Source organism: Eurosta solidaginis, chromosome 3 (genome assembly GCF_040869045.1).
Source record: "Eurosta solidaginis isolate ZX-2024a chromosome 3, ASM4086904v1, whole genome shotgun sequence".
NCBI classification, from domain to species: domain Eukaryota; kingdom Metazoa; phylum Arthropoda; class Insecta; order Diptera; family Tephritidae; genus Eurosta; species Eurosta solidaginis.
The window spans coordinates 232182983-232205733 of NC_090321.1; the positions used below are offsets into that span (position 1 = coordinate 232182983).

The window sequence follows — 22751 nt, forward strand, 5'->3', positions numbered from 1 at the left end:
TTTCTTCTAAGCAAATGTACCCTATCATTCGCTTATTTTATTTATTTACTATTTATTAAATATATTATTTATTGTAACCTTTTCTTAGCCATAGTCATTAGCTTTAAGTTTCAAGTTTAAATTGTTCCTATTTTATGCCTTTTACCGACTAGCACTATAAAATAATTTTTGCCAAATTGTTGTGCTGGGATGAATTGCCTAATAAATACAAAAAAATACAAAATATAAACAAAAAGGCAACTCTTACAGACCAATTGTACAGCGAACAACGGGACATTCATATGGCTTAGCAGCTAAAGGCTTGCACTGATATGAATGTTGGAGATTCGAGTTCAACGCTCAGCTCCCGAAAAGCTAGCTGATGAAGAAGTGAAATTCAGAAACATGTCCTAGTAACCATCGCCGTTTGTAAACTTACAATTTTTCTCTCATATCAATTACAAAAACCATTGTATAAAGCAATATGAGCAAAGCTCGCTAGTTAAATACATATGTTCATATTTAATATCAAATATGGAAATGTACCTGAGTATTTAAATAAAAATATAGCATTAGTTGAGAAAACTCACAAATAAATACGAGGAACAAACATAATTTCAAATTGCCGTTGAAAAGTTAGAATGATCTGCCTATGGATATAAAAAGTTGCAACCAAATAACAGTATTTAAAACAAAATTATATGAATATTGTAAAACCTTAGCTATAAGATAAAACACTGTAATATATTCAAATTTACGAATTAGGCTTCTGGCCGTAATAAATAAATAAATAATAATAATGATAATTAAAAAAAAGAAATTTAATATTATGCATTTACCCCGTTAGCCTTATTAGGAATAGTAATCTGTGTAATATTCGTCTAATTAACATTTCAATAGTGCACATATCTATGCGGATTTTGCACTACTACATAATAGCACAGAAGAATTTGTCAGGCTTTTCGGCTGGCGTAAGCCCATCAAGTTCTTTTTGTTTTATCTCTAAATATGTGTTCTCGTTTTTCTTCCTTATCCAGTCAGGTAAAGGCTTTGACCAATCTTCCGGTGGTAGTTTCCGCCTCGACCACGTTGTATTGCCAAAATGTGCTTCTAAACGTTTTCGACGCCTGTCCGTTTCACTTTGTATTATGGCTTCGCTTGCTGCAACATCATTGCCATTTGATTCCTGATAACGTTTACAATTATCATAATCTTTTTTCCATTGTGAGCAGTCTACACTTTCTCCAAATATGAAATACTGGTGGAACCTCGCTTTGATACTTGTGCAATCATCGTACTCATCCCTATACACTGAACATGGTCGAATCTGTGTAAACATTGGAAGTTATGAATTAATCTTTAAACATGTTTTATAGAAACAACTTACAGACCATGCGTCTTTCATCCTTGATTCAGATGTCTCGGTTTTATTTTGTGAGCTTTCATTTTCCTTACACATTTTTATAAATTATTTAACAACGAAACTTGAAGAAAAGTTGGAGGTAGAGTTCGCAAACAGTAGCTAATACTTTCATCGATCTTATCGATTAGTTATCGATGACTTTTCTATTTACTTCTGTCCAAGGCAAGGCGAAACTATACTAGGTGGTTGCAAAGCGAATTCAACCAATCCGCCGTGCTGAAGAATGTCAAGTCAAAAGAAAATTTTCATTGATTTCGATTAACTGACATGTTGCAGTACAAAGCGTTGTATGGAAAATTATCAAGAAGCAATCAGCAGATGGAATAACACCACCTGTAATGAATTCGCCTTATTCCATCAGCTGATTGCTTCTTCTTGATAATTTTCCATACAACGCCTTGTACTGCAACATGTCAGTTAATCGAAATCAATGAAAATTTTCTTTTGACTTGACATTCTACTTTACGGCGAATTGATTGATTTCCTTTGCCACCACCTAGTATAGATTCGCCTTGCTTGACATTCTACTTTACGGCGAATTGATTGAATTCGCTTTGCCACCACCTAGTATAGATTCGCCTTGCTTCTGTCATTGTTTGTGGTTTGTCGTTTCTTTCAGTTTCTCTTTTCGCACTGCTGTCACCAAGGCGAATCTATACTAGGTGGTGGCTAAGCGAATTCAACCAATTCGCCGTGCGAAAGAATGTCAAGTCAAAAGAAAATTTTCATTGATTGCGATTAACTGACATGTTGTAGTACAAGGCTTTGTATGGAAAATTATCAAGAAGAAGCAATCAGCTGATGGGATAACACCACCTGTAATGAATTCGCCTTGGCTGTCACTGATTCATAACTGTCAATTTTTTATCGCTGTTTTCTATACAATTTCTTTTAAGGCAATAAATTTACAGCAAGGTAAATAAACTTTGAAAACTTGCAGGAAATATTTTTCTGGGCACATATGTAATCATACTGATTTGAAAATGAATAAAGTTTAGTGTGTTCTTTTTTTTTATTATTTAGATGTACTTCACTAAAAACCTCAAAATCTTTTTAGAGATCACTAAATTTGGGTGTGTGTCTTTATGTGTATAACCGTGTTCGAAGATATTAAAGAGCTTGAGTCACAACAAAATTTGCCACTTAAAATTTCATTCATTGTAAAGCATTACTAAAAAACTATTGTCGAACATCAATTAAATTGCCAACTGAAACGAAATGGACCAACCACAAATAAGCGATGCCGAGAAAGTGCGAATCGTCTCGGATTTTATTATGCATGCACCGCCTGGTGAATTCAATGAAGTTTTCACCGATGTACGTCAATTACTGAATAATGATGCGTTATTAAAGGAGGGAGCTAGTCATGCCTTTGCTTTATATAATAAAGAGCAGTTAACACCTGTACATATTGAAGGCAGTGAAAATAACGCTATTATATCAGAATATAATGATTTGGGTAAGTCGTGTTAGATATGGAAGTCTACACCAAAACATTAGGTTAGGTTATGTTGCAAGGGCTGAGCTGGACACTATGGTAACAGCTCACTGTAATACCCTATACGGTCTCAAGAGGACCCCACCCTGCCTAAATCGGGTTAAACCACTTCGTCGAATTTATATATTTTGCTAGAGCCTTGACTTCATAGCTAGAGACCTCAGCAAGGTCATGTAGAAAAGGTTTACCAAGGATGACCAACTAACGCCTACTAAATGATGGACAATGACAGAGTAGGTGCTGGACACTCCTCTTTTGTACATCTGCAGCTGCGAAAATAGTCGAAGGTCGTTGCCCCCATTCTAGCACCATGCGTGCCCTGTTAGAACCCTTATCAGGGACGATAGAACTGATTTAAATACTCACCAAAACATTACAATGTAGGTAATTTCTTGTCATCTCGTTGTTTTATATCGGAGAGCGCATATGAAACCAGACCTCTGAAATCATCAGTTAGTACGAGTAGTAATGACAACCACAAGAAAAAAAAATTGCAAATAAATACATACATACATACAATTCCCCGACCCATAATTATTTACTTATTATTTCTGTGGTTGTTGTAGCAGTGAAACCTTAAATACGTACGTATGAGTTTCCGAACGGCACAGAAATTTGTAGTTCCAAATTACGAGTTATGAAGTCAACTTCAGCTCTTATACATAGATGCAAAATTGGTTTTAGTATCAGCCAATACTGCCAAACCATCTATTATAGAGGCAAAATAATTTTAGTATTCTATTATTGTTATCGGAAAGGACTTAATTCCGATCAACATAGCGACTGTCAGTACCAGGTGTTCCTTTTCTTTTCCTTATCGCTACAACAACAACAACAACTTTTCAAGACCAAACCAAACGGAAGGTTGGAATGCTTAGGTCTCCGATCCATCAGTCTACGTATTTGCTTTGGGCGAGCCAATCCTGGTTCATCCAATGACAGCTACTAGATTTAGGTGTTAATAGTTTTACACGCTCAGTCATGGTGTCACGAACATGAAAAAGTCAAAGATGTTATCTTAGAATCGTTACTATTTTTTATATGGCTTGGAAGTTTATCAAAATATTTTAAGCCATCATTATGGTTCCGTTTTAAAGTAAGGTATTCTAAAATTATTATTTTCCCTAACTTCGTATGAGTGGGTTTCATGGACAATAAGTCAATTTAGCACTGTTGTTGTTGTTGTAGAAATGTTTCGCCCCACCTAATAGCTGCGACTGATCGCAAATTGTCATCAATATCCTCTAACGGGAGTCCAAGGAAACTTGCTGTTTCGACAGGGGTGGACCATAATGAAAGGGGCGTTAGAGGCGTTGCTTCCACATTACAATTAAAGAGATGGTTGGTGTCATGTGGGGACACATTGCAAGCGGGGCATACATTTTGTATGTCGGGGTTGATTCTGGATATGTAAGAGTTTAGCCTGTTACAGTATCCAGAACGAAGTTGAGCCAGAGTGACTCGCGTTTCCCTGGGGAGTATGCGTTCCTCTACCGCAAGTTTTGGGTACTGTTCCCTGAGTACTGGATTCACCGGGCAATTCCCGGCATAAAGGCCGGCGCCTTTTTGTGGAGTTCACCAAGGACCTGTTTGTGTTTTTTTGCTTCATACGGCTGAGTTCTCAGGTGCCGTATTTCCTCAAAATGCTTACGGATATGACTCCTTAAGTCCCAGGAACTGTTTGGTTAGCATCTCATTTCTCTCCCTGATGGGGAGTATTCTGGCCTCATTATGTACATGGTGTTCTGGGGACATAAGAAGACAGCCCGTGGCGGTTCTGAGCGCAGTATTTTGGCAGGCCTGTAGCTTCTTCCAGTGGGTAGTTTTTAGGCTTCCATATAGGGGACACGTAGCACGCAAACGGCTGGCCAATTGCTTTGTATGTGGTAATGAGCGTTTCATTGTATTTTCCCCAAGTACTGCCAGCAAGGGATTTGAGGATTTTATTACGGCTCTGGATTTTCGGAACAATTGCGGCTGCGTGCTCACCAAAATGTAGATCCTGATCAAACGTCACACCCAAGATTTTAGGGTGTAGGACAGTCGGTAGCGTAGTGCGCCATCGACGTGAATGTTCAAAATGGTCGACATTTGGGACGTCCAAGTTGTAAATAAGGTCGCGGATGATTTAGTCGGTGATAATGCCAGGTTTCGAGCCGAAAAAACTGGAGAGATCAGGGAGGTAGCCGTTTATTCCGTTGCAATGCTCATCGATCTGTGGGCCCGGGCCTGTGGCCATTATTGTGCAGTCATCGGCGTAAGAAGCGATAGTAACTCCTTCCGGTGGCAAAAGTAGTTTTGATATGTAAAAATTAAACAAAAGTGGATATAGGACACCATCATGTGGCACCCCTTGTTTAATTCTTCTTGGCTTTGATATTTCATTTCTGAATTGCACCGATGCCTACCGACCACCCAGATAATTTGCGGTCCACCTTTTAAGACATGGGGGAAGGGTAGACCCTTCCAAGTCTTGCAGTAACCTGGCATGGTTGACCGTATCAAAAGCTTTTGATAGGTCTAGCGCTACGAGTACTGTTCTATGGTAAGGCTTCTGATTTAAACCACAATTTATCTGTGTGCTAATGGTATTTAGCGCGGTGGTGGTGCTATGGAGTTATCTCAAGCCATGCTGATGATAAGCTAGCTGCAAATTCGCTTTGAAGTAGGGGAGCAAAATGGCTTCAAGCGTCTTGGCTACTGGCGATAGGAGAGATATCGGGCGATATGACTCTCCTATGTTAGCTGGTTTCCCAAGCTTTAGTAGCGGGACCACCTTGGCCATTTTCCATTTTTCGGGTATGACAAAGGTGGAAAGAGACAGGTTGAAGACATGTGCTAAATATTTGAAACCCTCTTTCCCTAGGCTTTTAAGCATCGGCATGGCTATGCCGTCTGGGCCCACTGCTTTGGATGGTTTAGCATGACCGATGGCATCCTCAACCTCTTCGGCGGTGATGGTAATTGGTGACGCGCTGAACTTATGTTTAAGTGCGTGTCTGTTGGCCCTCCGTCTATTTTTGTCGATCGTAGAATGCATTATGTATTGTCGGCAGAAAGCGCTCGCGCATTTTTTCGCATCCGACAGCACTTTGTCGCCAAAGGCGATGGAAACATTGTCATTGTGCCTATACGGATTCGATAGGGACTTTACAGTGGACCAAAGTTTACCTACACCGGCAGATATGACAACCGCTTAGGTGCTCCTCCCATTTCGCCCACTTGTGTTCATCCTTTTAAAGCCTGGTTCGCCGGTAGATGCACTTCATCGCATAATTATCTGATTACAGGATAGCGAAAGTTAACGTCAATATAATCAGTATCTTCAACAGATACCACTTTAACGTCTTACTGCGCTTGTTGTTGCCTTCGTTTATTCATTTACCTTAAACGGAATACTAATTTGAACGAAAAGTGCTTAGATATTATTTCCTATTCATAGGCTATTTAGTCATAATTTAACGATAACATCATATTTGTAGATATTTGTTTAGATGTTCGGCATCGAATGAACAAAATGATCTTTTGTATTGTATGATTTAAAAATAGTTATCGCAAATTACATATGTATTTACATTTGCACAATATGACGGTCACACAAACCTGCAATTAATTTCAAGTTACGTAAGTGCTTAAAGTACTAACATAACATGGTAGTATCTTCCTTCCCGATGTGGCTCCTAATTTGTTGGAACTTAGCGAACAACCTCTATTACGATGGGTCTGTGAGAGACGCTATAAGATATTTGAACCAAAAAATCTTCGAATAAAATAGAATTCGTCTCACATCTAAGTAAGAGCCTACTGAGCTATATGTTGTATTGCAACAAGGAAGAGAACTTCAGCAATTTTTCAAAATATGTAGACTACGAAACTTCAATATGAGACTGCGGAGTATGACGGAGGACGGGGATCAGAATATACCCGCGGTAGGTATGCCTGTCGTAAGAGGCGACTAAAATACCAGATTCCAGAGGATGTGTAGCGCAACCCTTCAGGTTGCCAGCGCAATATATAGCTTCTCCAAACCCAATTGTCAACCTCACCTATCCGTGGTGAATCCTGTTTCACTTTCATTCAACTTGGATAACTACTAAGTTCATAAAACTTGATAAACAGGAAATTTGTGTGCAATCGAAGAAAAATTGTTTATTTTAGTCTAACGCAACCTTGTATGTGTGCCACACCAGGAAATGCAACACATTTCCACTTGTGACTATATATTTATACTTATTTGCTTTCGTTTTACACAACATACAAAAATATCCCAGGCAATGGACGTTTTTATGATCCACGTACAAGGCAGTCATTTAAATTTGATCATCTACGTAAAGAAGCCAGTGACTATCAGGATATGGAACCTGACGTAGCATCTGAGCCGTGGCGTGCTGCTCTCGATTTAGAAGCGATCAACTACACAAACAGCCATTATAGGAATGGCGTATGTATTCATGCATATACATATATCTTCATATGATGAATGTTAAGTATTAAGCGAATATGTTTTTGTATAATTAAAGGTATCCTCTGTATTTGGAAAGTCACAAGGAGGCCAAATAGTACTTACATTTTGCATTGAGGATCATCAATTTCAACCGAAAAACTATTGGAATGGCCGATGGAGATCACAATGGACTCTTACCTTGCAGCCTGGTAACGGCAGTGCTGAACTTAAAGGGGTGCTTAAATTGCAGGTTGGCTAAGTAACAAAAACACAAATACAATGCAAATATTTAACGAACACTTCATGATTTGATGCGAGTATCATATCGTCGCTTTTTATTCAATGTACTCTATCAGACAAATCCCCAGTTTTTCAGGAGAGCAAAAAGCAAAAAAAAAAAAACGATTTTATGAGGTACCCCAATAGATAAAGAAATCCCGTTGTGTACTCAAATTGTTTTTATACTCAGCGTGCTTTGCACACAGAGTATATTAACTTTGATTGGATAACGGTTGGTTGTACAGGTATAAAGGAATCGAGATAGATATAGACTTCCATATATCAAAATCATCAGTATCGAAAAAAAATTTGATTGAGTCATGTCCGTCCGTCCGTTAACACGATAACTTTAGTAAATATTGAGATATCTTCACCAAATTTGGTACATGATCTTATCTGGACCCAGAATAGATTGGTATTGAAAATGAGCGAAATTGGGTGATAACCTTGCCCACTTTTTATATATATAACATTTTGGAAAACACAAATAATACACAAATTTGACACGTGGGCTGATATTGAGACTCCTGATAAAAATTTGAAATTTTTTTTAAATGGGCGTGGCACCGCCCACTTGTGATAAAATCAATTTTACAAATATTATTGCCTTTACTATAAGGAATGCTTTTAACGAAATCGGTTAAGGGCCACGCCCACTTTTACATAAATGATTTTTAAAATCGTCGTGGGCGAATAAAATAAGCTATATCTTTGCAAAAAAGAGCTTTATATCAATGTTATCTCATTTCCCAAGTGTATAACAATAAATAGGGAAAACTTCAAATTTTAAGAAATGCGCGTGGCACCACCCCTTTTATGACTAAGCAATTTTCTAGGTTTCGGGGCCATAACTCGAGGACAAATAAACGGATCGTAATAAAATTGGGTATACAAATTTTCCCTATAGCAGGAAATATTTCTAGAAAAAATGGACGAGATCGGTTGAAGACCACGCCTACTTTTATATAAAAGATTTTTAAAAGGGTCGTAGACGAAAATAATAAGCAATATCTTAGCGAAAAAGAGCTGTGTATCAATAAAATTTTACTTTCTAAATTGAATTATAACATTAAATTGGAAAACACTAAAATTATTGAAAATGGTTGTGGCACGGCCCCATTTATGACTAAGTAATTTTCTATGTTTCGGGAGCCATAACTCGAAGAAAAATTAACATATGGTAATGAATTGTGTACACATATTTTCCTTATAGCAGAAAATATTTCTAGTAAAAATGGACGGGATCGATTAAAGACCACGGCAACTTAGATATAAAACTAGTCAAATATTTCTCAAATATTCCTCCTCTATATATTGGTGGTAATGTTCTAAAACTGGTGCCAAAAGTTACCAATCTTGGCTTTATCATCAACAGTAGCTTGACATGCGATGATCATGTAAACTCTATTGTCTGCAAAGTGTACTATATATTAAGGAACCTTCGAACATCAGCGGCGTTTACCCATCTCCATGTTAGGAGAAAACTTGCAATACAGCTAATTTTGCCGGCTATATGCTATCCCGAACTTGTGTTCGGGTTAGACAAATTTGACCATATTTCGAATTGGAGAACACGATTACTAGGGTGTGATATAGCTGACTATCTGAAGGCCAGAAATTGTATTTTTCTCTGCAGACTTATTATATGTAAGGAACCTAGATATCTTTATGATAAGCTAATTTTTACTAGGTCCTCCCGGACTCATGATCTGATTATATTAAGCTATTCTTTGTCAATGCCATTCGTACTTGGAACTCGATACCAATGTCCATTCACAGTAGTATTACTAAAAGCAACTTTAGAAGAGTTTTATATGCTTACTACCGGTAAAATACATCAATACTCTCTAGTTGATTTGTTCACAAGCTTCGCTATCTAAATAATAATTTATCTGTGATTATTGACTTCATGCTTTATCTTTCTATATCTGTATTTGTTTCTTTTGTTTCTTGTGTTATGATCTTGCCTAGATTTAAGAATTATATGTATTTTTGCTGTTCCATATACTGTTGTACTATACGAGATCATAGATTTCATTGTACTAATGTAACTTATCAATAAATGAAAGGGTCGTATACTAGAATAATAAGCTATAACTTAACAAAAAATAGTTTTGAATCAATGATATTTCACTTATCAAGTTTAATTGTAAGAGGAAATGGGGAGAAATTTTTTTTAAACGGGCGGTGCCACGTATTATGTAGAGAAGTAATTTATCTGAAATGAAATGTACAATTGAAGCTCACGCTGAGTATATAATGTTCGGTTACACCAGAACTTAGACACCTTTACTTGTTTTGTTCTAAACTCAGCTTAATTTAATTAAAAAATCCGATAGAAGTTTTTGTTTTTCGAATAAATATTACTTTTATAGAAATATTATTGGTAGAGGTTTTTTGCAGAGCAAAGAAAATATATTTTTTGGTTGTAGCGTATGTGTTGAGAATGACGCCTTTCAACGGTGGGCAATGGACCTGGCCGAATAAAAATTATTTTCGATATGGATAATTTAAAAAATCGAGAATTAATACCATTTGAGCTAAGTTTTAAAGCTGTCAGATATCATTTCACCATGTAAAACTCATTTTCGTTAAAAATTGCTGATGGAGGGTTTTGAATACATATAAGAAGTCGATATACTAATTATGAAACAAAGCTTACTGGCTGATGGTGGTTGAACGAACAACACGAGAGTGGTACAAGTGTACTAAATATTTCATTAAGGCTCTGTGTATAATTGGTATAAACTTCGAAATAAATATTCTTGTATTATAGGTGCATTATTACGAGGATGGGAATGTGCAATTAGTTTCTACAAAGGAATTTCGTGAATCTGTTGTAGTATCGAATGAACAGCAAGTCGCAAAGGAAGCCATACGTTTAATTGAAGAAGATGAAAACGAATATCAATTGGCTATTTCGGAAAATTATCAAACAATGTCCGATACAACATTTAAAGCAATGCGACGCCTTCTGCCAATAACAAGAACTAAAATTGATTGGGGGAAAATTGTTACATATAGTATTGGTAAAGAATTAAAAACACAATAAGATACGGTGGACCTTGAAGCTACGTCAACGTCGTCGTCGTCAAAGGAGGGGAAAGTTATGATGGCAGGTGTAGTCGCACAACATTTACAACAATATAATATTTTGAAGCGGCCTACCAGCCTTCCCCTAACTGTTAAACGTAAATAAGTTCAAAACAGTACATAAAAAATTGGCGAATTCTAAAATATAATTTTATAATGTAACTGCATATGTGTAATAAGTACATGATTCAATTATTAGAGAATTGAAAAATTTGGACGGGTTGCTTTTATGAAGTAAGGAAAACGGGGAAAATTCAATCCCCTTCAGCGAAAATTGTAGTAGAAAAGTACCTTTATTAGTATATTAGTAGTGATAATAAATTCGTAAATGCCGACAGGTTTTAGGGGAATAATTAATTTTTTACTAAATATTTCGTAAATTGATAAAGTTATGTTGGTTTGGTCATTCCTTCAGAAATTGTTTGAACAATGCCGTACGTTTCATTCAAATGCACTAGCATTGCATTTGCATTTCATTCAAAAATACACTAGCTCAAAATTTGTTTCCAAAACTCCCTACATGAGAATAAGTTCAATGCATTTTGACATAAGAGGGAGTTAACGAAAAGCATTCTGAGATGAAGCGTTCTTCAATCTAACTCTAATATAGGACAGTTTTATTACTAATCCTGAATTGGGAAATTTTTTAAAAATATTTTGAGATAGCATGATTTTGAACAGGCAGCCGACATGGGGTGATACGCTACTCAGCAGCCGCAATGAACTGACGAAAACGAAAATATAAGAAAATGGCTTATTGTCTTAGAACTTTATATTCCTACCTTGACTTTGACAGAAGAGTTAAGCTTTTGTGCGGTCCTTCTACACAGGGAGTATTCACCTTTTTATTATGAAATTTCGGAAAGCTTCCGTTAAGTATTTATGGAAGCGTTCCGAATAAACTGTTAATTTAGAATATTCGGAATACGTTCATAATATTCCAAATATAAACCGGTTCTCCAAATTCTTAAATGGAGACGAATGTTCCGAACATACGGAATTAATAGGACTTTTATTACGCGCCCAAAAATATCGTGAGAAGTGTCAAAAACGCGTATTGACCTCGACAACAATAATTCGAAGGCGGAAATAAAAATTTTAGCTCGTTCAAAAGATATTGACGAAAAACCGAAAAATGACCCCGGGTTGCGTTGACGGCCTTCAGCCGAGCTTAGAAAAATTTCCCTGGCCGGTCCACCAATGAGGTGGGATCAAAATTAAATGCGTGCAAAATCCCTTTGTACACAAAATCTTTTTCAGTGCACAAAAACTTTACAACAACCACATGAAAATTGCCAACTTCAACTGCAAATATCTCCGGACAGAGATACAATTTTTCTTTTCCGCCTTAGGATTATTGTTGTCGAGGTCACCTCTCTCGATATTTTTGGACGCGTATTAGCAGTAGACTCCTGTTCTAGACTTTTACCTGAATAAGTTAACATGGCCAATAAGTACATTTCGTTATGGCATATCCATTATTTACTAATGACATCCTTACGTGAATCGATTTAATAGTCGATGTTTTGACGTTGAACGTTGAATTTTGAATTGGTTTAGGTTTCGTATGTTCATAGGTTACCAAAGTACCCGATTTCTTGGTGTCCACACTTTTCATAAAATTACCCATGTTCAATGTTCAGCCATACTAATAGATCGAGGCATAGTTAATAAATTCACTATAAAATAAAAAAAATTTTCTAAGGAATTATACAGTTAAGTACTTATCGGGTATTTGCAAACTGATTGCTTCCTATTTCTACTACTAATATTTTTCGAAAATTCGCTTGGGGAGCAAAATGGTTGCAATTGTCAAAAAATGTGTCTGTCTTGTGATTGAATCATGTAATAACTATTTTTTCAAACCTGGCACAAATATTTAGTATACAAAATCATGTTGTTCAACAAATTTTTATTTTTTTCGACGACTTCGCAAGCGTGCTCATGCATATTTTTCATTGATATTTAGAATTCGCCTACATTTACTTTGCAAAAAAGGAGAAACACTTGCATTAATCTTAGCCCGCAAAAGCTTATATATACATACATATATAACTCGTATCTAATTATAAATATCTTTAAATATGTGACGCGGTCTATGAAAAGGTGGCTTAGGCCTCAAAAAAGAAATTGCAAGGAACAGCTGTTAACAGCTGTTTTTTTGGGAGAAACAGCTCTTAACAGCTGTTTTTTTTTTAGTCATAAGCCACCTTTTCATAGACCGGGTCACATATATGTATAATGGTGGCTATCATTGCGAATTCAGCAGTTCAGTGTAGCATATTGCATCACCATTTGTCGCCTTTGTCGTTGAATGCAGTAAATAAGAAAAGTAATATATTAAATAAGGGACTAAAATATATAAATAAATGGAGTTTTAATAAAGTTAGTTTACAAAAGAAACAAAAAATTAGTGATTATTTCAATATTTACAAAGTTTAAATTCACCTATGCACATAAACATGCATCCCGCAGACTGAAATTTTGATTTTTTTTTGTTTTTGATGTTTGTTATTATCCTAAGCCCGACGATATAGGTGCCATGCAAACCAAGCAAGAATCGAACTCATATGGAAGACTTACATGCTTCATGTTCGCGTCGACAACTAGCACTGTTTGTTATTTGCGTGGAAGACAAGCACAGCGGGTTAGGGGGCTTAGAATATACCCACGGCAGGTATGCCTGTGGTAAGAGGCGACTAAAATCCAACATTGATTTAAGGGGTTGTGTAGCGCAACCTTTTCAAGGTGTTGCCAGCACAAAATATAACCAAATTAAACCCAATTTTCAACCTCAGCTACCCGCGGAGATCCTGTTACTTTAACAGCTGAGACTCTGGCGACACCCTAGTTCTTCATTGATCTAGGGGTGAGAGGGCGTGATGCTTGAAGGTTTCATGTGGTCATACTAAATCGTTTCCGAGAAGTTCGGGCTGGTGCCTTAATGGTGCTTGTTACCGGAACGTACCGGATCTGCATTCGGCAAAAGACCATCAACACCGATAACACTCCCCAATGCCCAATGTAGTTCGGTGTTCAAGTGGAAAACTAACAAGTTTCACGAACTTTATACTAGACTTTCATGGGACCGACGATATATGTATCTTAACTTTCGAGTTTTTATTGAGCTCAATGTTTGTTATTCTTACGCTTTTGTTATTTTAGTCCTGAGTATGGTTTTAGAGTGAATCCGAAATATCGACCAATTATTTAAATATATAATACCAGCAAACACATGGTGATTTAATTATCCTTGCGCTCTTGAGCTAAAATTAAGAAATATATTTTTGTTTGTTTTACAAAACTTTCCTTCATACCAATAAAATTTTAGGTAAAAGTCTATTTGAGGGGTCGACTGCTAATACGCAACCAAAAATATCGAGAGAGGTGTCAAAAGACGCGAATTAATCTCGAGAACAATAATCCGAAGGCAGAAAAGAAAAATTTTATCTCTGTCCGGAGATATTTGTAGTTGAAAAAAAATTGTGCATCAACGTGGCGGCAGCCACGATTATACCACACACCCGGACTTGGCATGACGTAGCCCAGGGTTATTTTTTATAAGCGCGGCCAAAGGCCGCCAACGCAGAAAGGTGTTCTGCGCAAAAATACTATGGATCCCACCCCCGGTTTCGGAGGTACCCGCGGGTCTTTTTTCGGTTTTTCGTTAATATCTTTTGAACGAGTTAAAATTTGTATTTTCCGCCTTCGGATTATTAATACTGATTTCAAGACGCGTCGTTTGACACCTCTCTCAATATTTTTGGTAGCGTATTAGCAGTCGACCCCTCAACTAGACTATTACCATTTTTTACACTCAGCGTGCTTTGCACACAGGGTATATTAACTTTGATTGGATAACGGTTGGTTGTACAGGTATAAAGGAATCGAGATAGATATAAACTTCCATATATCAAAATCATCAGTGTCGAAAAAAATTTGATTGAACCATGTCCTTCCGTCCGTCCGTCTGTCCGTTAACACTATAACTTGGGTAAATGTTCAGATAACTTCACCAAATTTGGTACACGAGCTTATCTGGATGCAGAATAGATTGCTATTGAAAATGAGCCAAATCGGATGATAACCACGCCCACTTTTATATATATATATAGAATGATAATGTTTATTATTCTATATTTATTAATTCAAATAAAACTCAAACTAAAACTAATACTAAAAAGAACAATATATTAACTTAAAAGGGAAAGTCCAAAATTAAATTATGCGTTGAAATTCAATGATAAAAGCTTTAATATTGTTACGAATATTAGCAAAACTAAGGAGTGCTGCCAGCTCTAAGCCGATCTAAGCAGTGACGTGAATGCACATCAATAATTCAATCATTATGTATCTACATAAACGAATCAATAATTGCGTCTACACACATGTACACATTCCGACGACCAACATTTACATACAAGGCAGCGAGAGATGAGATGTCACACACCGATGAATTTACTTATACGCTTATGTGTGTGCGGGAGACTGTAAACTACAAACACATGCATATACCTTATCTGAGTTGTCACAAGAGAGAGCAATAATTTGTGCACGTAGTTGTGGCTGGCGATTTTGTAGCCGAAACAACTAGTAACTTCTGGAAATCGAAGAGCCTAGAAGTATGCAGCGTAAACTATAAAAGCGATGCAGGCGAGTAAGAAGTAATTCAGTTTGATTTGAGTTGTCAAGCAGTTGCGATTAAGACGATATCTAGCGAGCAATAGCAGTATTATTTTGAATAGTAGAGTTTCATTGAGCTATCAATCAGTGTGGTTATTAAGCAAGCTATTCGTTGCACAGTTGAGTGTATTGTGAAGTACCTTAATAAAGGCCATTTTGCATTATTACAAATTGGAGTTATTTATTCAACAGTTTAGTGATTCGAACTTAGCAGAGGATTGCAAATAAGAGGAGTTGCAAGTAAAATCGTTACAATATAAATAAAACTATTGTTTTAATAACAACAAAAACACCATATATATTCTGTATACATAAATTTGTAAGGATTATCTCACTTTAAAATTTGAATTAAATAATCTAAAGTTTTTTTGTGAAACTGAGTCGAGAACTGTGCGTGTGAATGTGCGAATTTTCACCGATCAGCTGTTAGTTGCGCTACTTGGTAAAATTTATAATGCTTATTATTTAGTAAATAATACACCTAGAATGCTGAAATTTGACGCGTGGACTGTTATTGAGACTTTTGATAAAAATTTGAAAAACAATTTTTAAATGGGCGTGGCATCGCCCACTTGCGATAAAATCAATTTTTCAAATATTAATCATAAATCAAAAATCGTTAAACCTATCGTAACAAAATTCGGCATATAGGTTTCCTTTACTATAAGGAATGCTTTGAAGAAAAATTTACGAAATCGGTTAAGGACCACGCCCACTTTTATATAAAAGATTTTTAAAAGGGTCGTGGAGGAATAAAATAAGCTATATATTTGCAAAAAAGAGCTTTATATCAATGGTTTTTTATTTCCCCAAGTGGATTTATAACAATAAATAGGAAAAACTTCAAATTAAAAAAAAAGGTGTGGCACCGCCCCTTTTATGACTAAGCAATATTCTATATTTCGGGAGCCATAACTCGAAGAAAAATTAACATATCGTAATGAAATTGTGTACACGAATTTGCCCTATAGCGGGAAATATTTCTAGAAAAATGGACGGGATCGGTTAAAGACCACGCCCACGTTTACATAAAACAAGTTTAAAAGGGTCGTAGCTATAACTTAGCAAAAAAATGTTTTGAAGCAATGAGATTTCACTTATCAAGTTTTATTGTAAGAGGAAATGGGGAGACAATTTTTTTTTAAGAGCGTTAGGTAGAAAAGAAATTTATCTGAAATTGAAGCTCACACCGAGTATATAATGTTCGGTTACACCTTAGACACCTTTACTTGTTTATATAACTTCGTCTCAACTTGAATTTTCTGTAATTTCTTCACTTATCACCAATTCTTCAGCTTTTTTTATAAGATAACGTTTTTCAGGTTGTGAATGCACTTCCAATTCTAAACGATCCGTTTGCCATCCCTGCTCAGGTATATGCGTTGCCCAAAAGTACATTTTGCCTAAATATATATTTATTGCGATCAGCACAAAAACTTCTTAATAAATTGTACCGTTATTACCTTTCTCTTTGGGACCCTTTACATTCACTTCAAAATGCGCATTTTGTCCATACGCAAAATTTTCCTTATTGGTTAAATCTATACCCAGATCTTTAATAGGTTCACCCAATAAACTAGCAGCACCTGCAATTGAATTACATATACATATTTTAATTTGCAAATATTAATTATCTTAGTTATCATCTGCCTTGTAGATGCCGTTCGGAGTCGGCATAAAACAAGTAGGTCTCCTCCCGCCAATTTGTAGGAAAAATTAAAAAGGGAGCACGTCGCAAATTGGAAGAGAAGCTCGGTCTAAAATCATCTCGGCGGCTATCGCGCCTTACATTCGTTCATTCAATTAACATTCGAACCTAGAGAAGCGAACGCGTATTTTTTCAAATTAACTTAAGAGAGTTCGTCAAAATATATTTATTGTCCCTCGTTCATTCTGAATGCAAGTTTGTAATTTTTTCCACTGCATAACGTGGAATCGGATGGCTGATCGCCTTGAAGATATAGGCAGTGCTGCCGGATTGATAGTATTTCTTCTGAAAGGAAATAAGTCTTTCGGTTGCTTAGACACGACTGCCGAGAGAACGAAAAAATTGCTTTTGCCCGTCGTTGGTTGGCTGTAGTCGTCCAATTCGTACATGTCACAGGGAACTATGTCGGCGAAAAAAAAGACGGGGAATCCTGGAAGCGATTACTATTAGAGTAAATTTCATTGATGACAGAGATGTTATTATCATCAGAAGTGTTTACATCGTTTGAAGCGAACAGCTTTACAATTCCGAAGTGAAAAACGGGAGTAGTAAATAATATGTGCTATGAATTTCCATTGCATTTGATGACAATTTGTGATCGGTCGCGGCTATTAGGTGGGGCGAGCATTGCTACAACAACAACAACATTGCATTTGGCCTTCAACAGGACTTTCTGCTCTTCCGACTTGAGATGCAAAAGAAATTACAAGCCTATAACTGATATTTCAGTGACGTAACAGCATAAGTGCAGTATTGTATTTGTTTCTTCGCATGATTCCTCTTAATCTCAATTAACTTCTAGTTCAACATATTACACATATGGGTTGTTGTTGTATTAACGACAAAGACACTCCTCGAATATTTTGGGGAGTGTTATCGATGTTGATGGTCCTTTGCCGGATACAGATCCGGTACGATCCGGTAACAAAGCACCATTAAGGTACTAGGCCGACCATCTCGGGAACGATTTATATGATACATAAACCTTCTAGGCCATCCCGCCCCCAACCCTAGTTCCATGAGGAACTTGTGGTCGCCAGAGCCTCGCCTGCTAAATATGTGTATGATACATTCATATTTGTAACAAGATTCCCCTAGCGGAGGTGAGGTTGCAATTAGGTTTTGGGAGCTATAAAGGTTGTATTGTGCTTATCAACCCCTTGAATCCCACACATATGGGCCGAGGCGTACTTTGATTAGTCATCGAATTGTACTGCATTTTCCATTGCGTAAGTTTACAGTTACATGAGACCACTCCAATTTATTATACACCACTCTGTGCAATATCATATATTTGATCCTGGCATCGACCGCAGTGACAATGTCTTAGAACGTCAAGGCCTATCTGTCCGGTCAGGCGATGCAAATCTAGAAATCATCAACATCTACATCCCTCCTGTCACCTGTTGCCCCAGTGGATACCGCCCTAATATCGAGGCCTTACTCACTGGCAACAATCGCATTATCTTAGGCGATTTCAATGCCCATCACGACCTATGGCATTCAAACTTGCGGGCGGACAGTAGGGGTGAGATGTTGGCGGATCAAATAGACGAAACGACGTTCTGCACAATAAACGGAGACGCCCCCACACGTATGGTAGGAAGCTGTCATAGCTCGCCAGATATCTCAATCGTGAGCGCAGAACTCGTAAATTGCGTCAACTGGCAGCCGATGGTAACATTGGCATCCGACCACCTGCCCATACTTATTTCGTTCGAGCGTACCGCCGACTTCATCGTCACCGAAAAACGCACTTTCATAAACTTCAAAAAAGGAAAGTGGGAAGAATATAAATCTGCAACAGACAGCAGCTTTGCTGCCCTCCCTATCCCGACTGATGCCCGCCAAGGGGAGCGTGCCTTCCGTAAGGTCATTGAATCCGCCTCGGCACATTTCATTCCCGCCGGGAGAATTCCCGAAATCCGGCCCCACTTCCCGGCGGAGGCCGCGAGCTTAGCGAGGGAACGCGACCTTATAAGACAGCTTGATCCAGGCGACCCCCAAATAAGGGATATAAACCAACGCATCAGATTGCTTGTGGACGAACACAAGCGGGCGAAATGGGAAGAGCACCTAAGAGGTTGTAACCTCTCTACCGGTGTGGGTAAACTTTGGTCCACCGTAAAGTCCCTATCGAATCCGACTAAGCACAAAGACAAAGTTTCCATCGCCTTTGGCGATAAGGTGCTGTCGGATGCGAAAAAATGCGCGAGCGCTTTCTGCGGACAATATATAATGCATCCTACGGTCGACAAAGATAGACGGAGAGCCAATAGACACGCACATAAACACAAACTCAGCGCGTCACCAATTACCATCACCGCTAGAGAGGTTGAGGACGCCATTGGTCGCGCTAAACCATCCAAAGCAGTGGGCCCAGACGGCATAGCCATGCCGATGCTTAAAAACCTAGGGAAAGAGGGTTTCAAATATTTAGCGCATGTCTTCAACCTGTCTCTTTCCACCTTTGTCATACCCGAGAAATGGAAAATGGCCAAGGTGGTCCCGCTACTAAAGCCTGGGAAACCAGCTAATGTAGGTGAGTCATATCGTCCGATATCTCTCCTATCGCCAGTGGCAAAGACGCTTGAAGCCATTTTGCTCCCTTATTTCCAAGCACATTTGCAGCTAGCCCCTCATCAGCATGGCTTCAGAAAACTCCATAGCACTACCTCCGCGCTAAATGTCATTAGCACCCAGATAAATTGCGGTTTGAATCAATATCCCCACCATAGAACAGTATTCGTAGCGTTAGACCTATCAAAAGCTTTTGATACGGTCAACCATGGCTCGTTACTGCAAGACCTGGAAGGGTCCACCCTTCCCCCATGTCTTAAAAGGTGGACCGCAAATTATCTGGGTGGTCGGCAGGCATCGGTGCAATTCAGAAACGAAACATCAAAACAAAGGAGAATTAAACAAGGGGTGCCACAGGGTGGTGTCCTATCCCCGCTTTTGTTTAATTTCTACATATCTAAGCTACCTTCACCACCGGAAGGAGTCACAATCGTTTCCTACGCCGATGACTGCACAATAATGGCCACAGGCCCAGGCCCAAAGATCGATGAGCTATGCAATAAAATAAACGGCTATCTCCCTGATCTCTCCAGTTTTTTCGCCTCGCGAAACCTGGCATTGTCACCGACTAAATCTTCCGCGACCTTATTTACAACATGGACGCCCCAAATGTCGACCATATTGAACATCCACGTCGATGGCACTACGCTACCGACTGTCCTACACCCCAAAATCTTGGGTGTGACGTTTGATCAGGATCTACATTTTGGTGCGCACGCAACCGCAATTGTTCCAAGAATTCAGAGCCGTAATAAAATCCTCAAATCCCTTGCTGGCAGTACCTGGGGAAAAGATAAAGAAACGCTCTTGACCACATACAAAGCAATTAGCCAGCCGATTACGTGCTACGCGTCACCCATATGGTCGCCAAGCCTAAAAACCACCCACTGGAAGAAACTACAGGCCTGCCAAAATACTGCTCTCAGAATCGCCACGGGCTGTCTTCTTATGTCCCCAGAACACCATCTGCATAATGAGGCGAGAATACTCCCCATCAGGGAGAGAAATGAGATGCTGACCAAACAGTTTCTGTTGAATACCCAGAAACCTGGGCATCCCAACAGACATCTGATTGACGAACCAGCACCGCCTAGGGGCCTAAGGAGTCATCTCCGTAAGCATTTTGAGGAAATACGGCACCTGAGAACCCAGCCGTATGAAGCGGAAAAACACAAGCAGGTCCTTGGTGAACTCCATAGACAGGCGTCGGACCTTTATGTCGGGAATTGCCCGGTGAATCCAGTACTTGAAGAAAAATATCCAGAACTCGCAGAAGAGGAACGCATACTCCCCAGGGAAACGCGTGTCACTCTTGCTCAACTTCGTTCTGGATACTGTAACAGGTTAAACTCTTACCTATCCAGAATCAACCCCGACATACAAAATGTATGCCCTGCTTGCAATGTGTCCCCACATGACACCAACCATCTCTTTAATTGTAATGTGGAACCAACGCCTCTAACACCCCTTTCCTTATGGTCCACCCCTGTTGAAACGGCAAGTTTCCTTGGACTCCCGTTAGAGGATATTGATGACAATTTGTGATCGGTCGCGGCTATTTAGGTGGGGCGAGCATTGCTACAACAACAACAACAACCACTCCAATTGTCACTCCAGCACACATTTTCATTCTGCTTTTTTGCAATGAAATACATACATACGTACCACCTACCCTTATGTTGCTTCAATGTCTGCATTGCTACCCGATAATACTCAGAGTTTCTTATTCCATCCTCAATTCTATGGCGCATGTACATTACGGCAGAAATGGACACTACTCCTGTATAAACAGCAATTTTTCCGAGAGTTTTATTTGCGGGAAAACGCATTCTGTTAGTTGTTTTGTTTTATACCTTGTTATCATTTCATTTTGTTTGTTTTTTTTTAATCAGCTGTTAATTTAGAGCTGCCATCGCCCAAAACAAAAGGTTTGTTCCATTGCGAATCAAACTAAAGGCCAAATTAAACTTCCTTAACCCTAACGCCATAGTCGTAACCATATCTATATCCATATCCATTTCCAATGTGATCGATTAATGGTGCCTTAACCTAAAAATCGGGAAAATTTCATAAAAATGAAGAAAACACAAAAAATTACAAGCACGTTCCACCAAAAATAAGTCTCTTGATCAAAACGTATCCAAAACAATATATAAAATATACAAAAAGTTAATAAATTCACCAACTCAAATATTTTTAGGTTATGCATATGGCGAAAAACTAAAAACCAATTGGTTGGCTATGGTACCAATGGTACCATAACCATCTCCAATGTGATCGATCCAATGTGCCTTAACCTAAAAATCGTGAAAATTTCATAAAAATGAAGAAAACGCAAAAAATTACAAACATATTCCGCAAAAAACACCCTTATCGCGAAGTTCACGCGGAAAAGTGTTCGCCCTCACTCCTTTTGTTCGGGTGAACTTTTTCCGCCTATCGGCAATTTCGGGCGAACAAAAGTTCACTTCGAAACAACTGATGCTCTATTGTGAATTAGCAGTGAACAAATAATTTACTTACAATTGTGGACATTTTGTAACAAAGTATATATCTCCTTAAAATACAACAAAAAAAAAGAAATAAAAAATTTATAAAATAATGTTTAGTATTGCAATTAGGTTGGTATTGATTGAGCGCGAGGAGAATATAAATGTGAAAGCGATTCGGAACAATAAAGGGACAGTTCTAACCCTTTGGAGCTAATTGATTCACTGTAAGCTAAAAATTACTATTGCCAGCACTTTTGAATAACAAGTTAATTTTTATTCAATTAGCTTTCGCCAATATTACAGGCTAAACAAGCCGGCATTCTAATATTGGCTAGATATTCTTACCAACTCCTTGCCACCATTGAAGCAAAAATTTGGAGTTCCACCAATTGTAAAGTTGAGTACATGTATTCGTTTTTTCGCATAGGGAAAAGGCGTTGGAAAGGACGAAATGGGTATTAGTCAATCTTGTTCCAGTGAGGTGTTCAACATTTTGGAACCGTCGCTTTGTCCACAATGGATAACTTGGCCGACTGATACGTTGTCATAAAAAATAGAATTTACATACTTAG

The 22751-nt window shown here is 38.1% G+C and overlaps 3 protein-coding genes across 7 annotated transcripts; 1 reads left to right on the forward strand and 2 right to left on the reverse strand.

Moving 5' to 3' along the window:
* LOC137245222 (synaptic plasticity regulator PANTS) lies at window positions 1-1525 on the reverse strand. 2 transcript variants are annotated; one of them, XM_067775536.1, is made up of 2 exons: window positions 1367-1525; window positions 1-1306 (listed from the first exon to the last, which is right to left on the reverse strand). In XM_067775536.1, exons 1-2 carry the CDS (start codon window positions 1436-1438, stop codon window positions 908-910), a joined length of 471 nt encoding a protein of 156 aa, XP_067631637.1. In that variant the 5' UTR covers window positions 1439-1525; the 3' UTR covers window positions 1-907. The 2 variants fall into 2 exon arrangements, with proteins under 2 accessions (XP_067631637.1, XP_067631638.1); XM_067775537.1 differs by having other exon boundaries at window positions 1371-1506.
* Window positions 1526-2200: 675 nt separating this feature from the next.
* Window positions 2201-13126, forward strand: cpa (F-actin-capping protein subunit alpha). Of its 4 annotated transcripts, none has more exons than XM_067775532.1 (5): window positions 2201-2317; window positions 2460-2861; window positions 7172-7341; window positions 7421-7594; window positions 10400-13126. In XM_067775532.1, exons 2-5 carry the CDS (start codon window positions 2621-2623, stop codon window positions 10673-10675), a joined length of 861 nt encoding a protein of 286 aa, XP_067631633.1. In that variant the 5' UTR covers window positions 2201-2317; window positions 2460-2620; the 3' UTR covers window positions 10676-13126. The 4 variants fall into 4 exon arrangements, with proteins under 4 accessions (XP_067631633.1, XP_067631635.1, XP_067631634.1 ...); XM_067775534.1 differs by having other exon boundaries at window positions 2224-2317; window positions 2426-2861; XM_067775533.1 differs by having other exon boundaries at window positions 2266-2394.
* Window positions 13127-16485: 3359 nt separating this feature from the next.
* Window positions 16486-21568, reverse strand: LOC137247009 (cytochrome c oxidase assembly factor 1 homolog). The gene is made up of 3 exons (XM_067778076.1): window positions 21360-21568; window positions 16863-16985; window positions 16486-16802 (listed from the first exon to the last, which is right to left on the reverse strand). Exons 1-3 carry the CDS (start codon window positions 21514-21516, stop codon window positions 16648-16650), a joined length of 435 nt encoding a protein of 144 aa, XP_067634177.1. The 5' UTR covers window positions 21517-21568; the 3' UTR covers window positions 16486-16647.
* Window positions 21569-22751: the final 1183 nt, after the last annotated feature.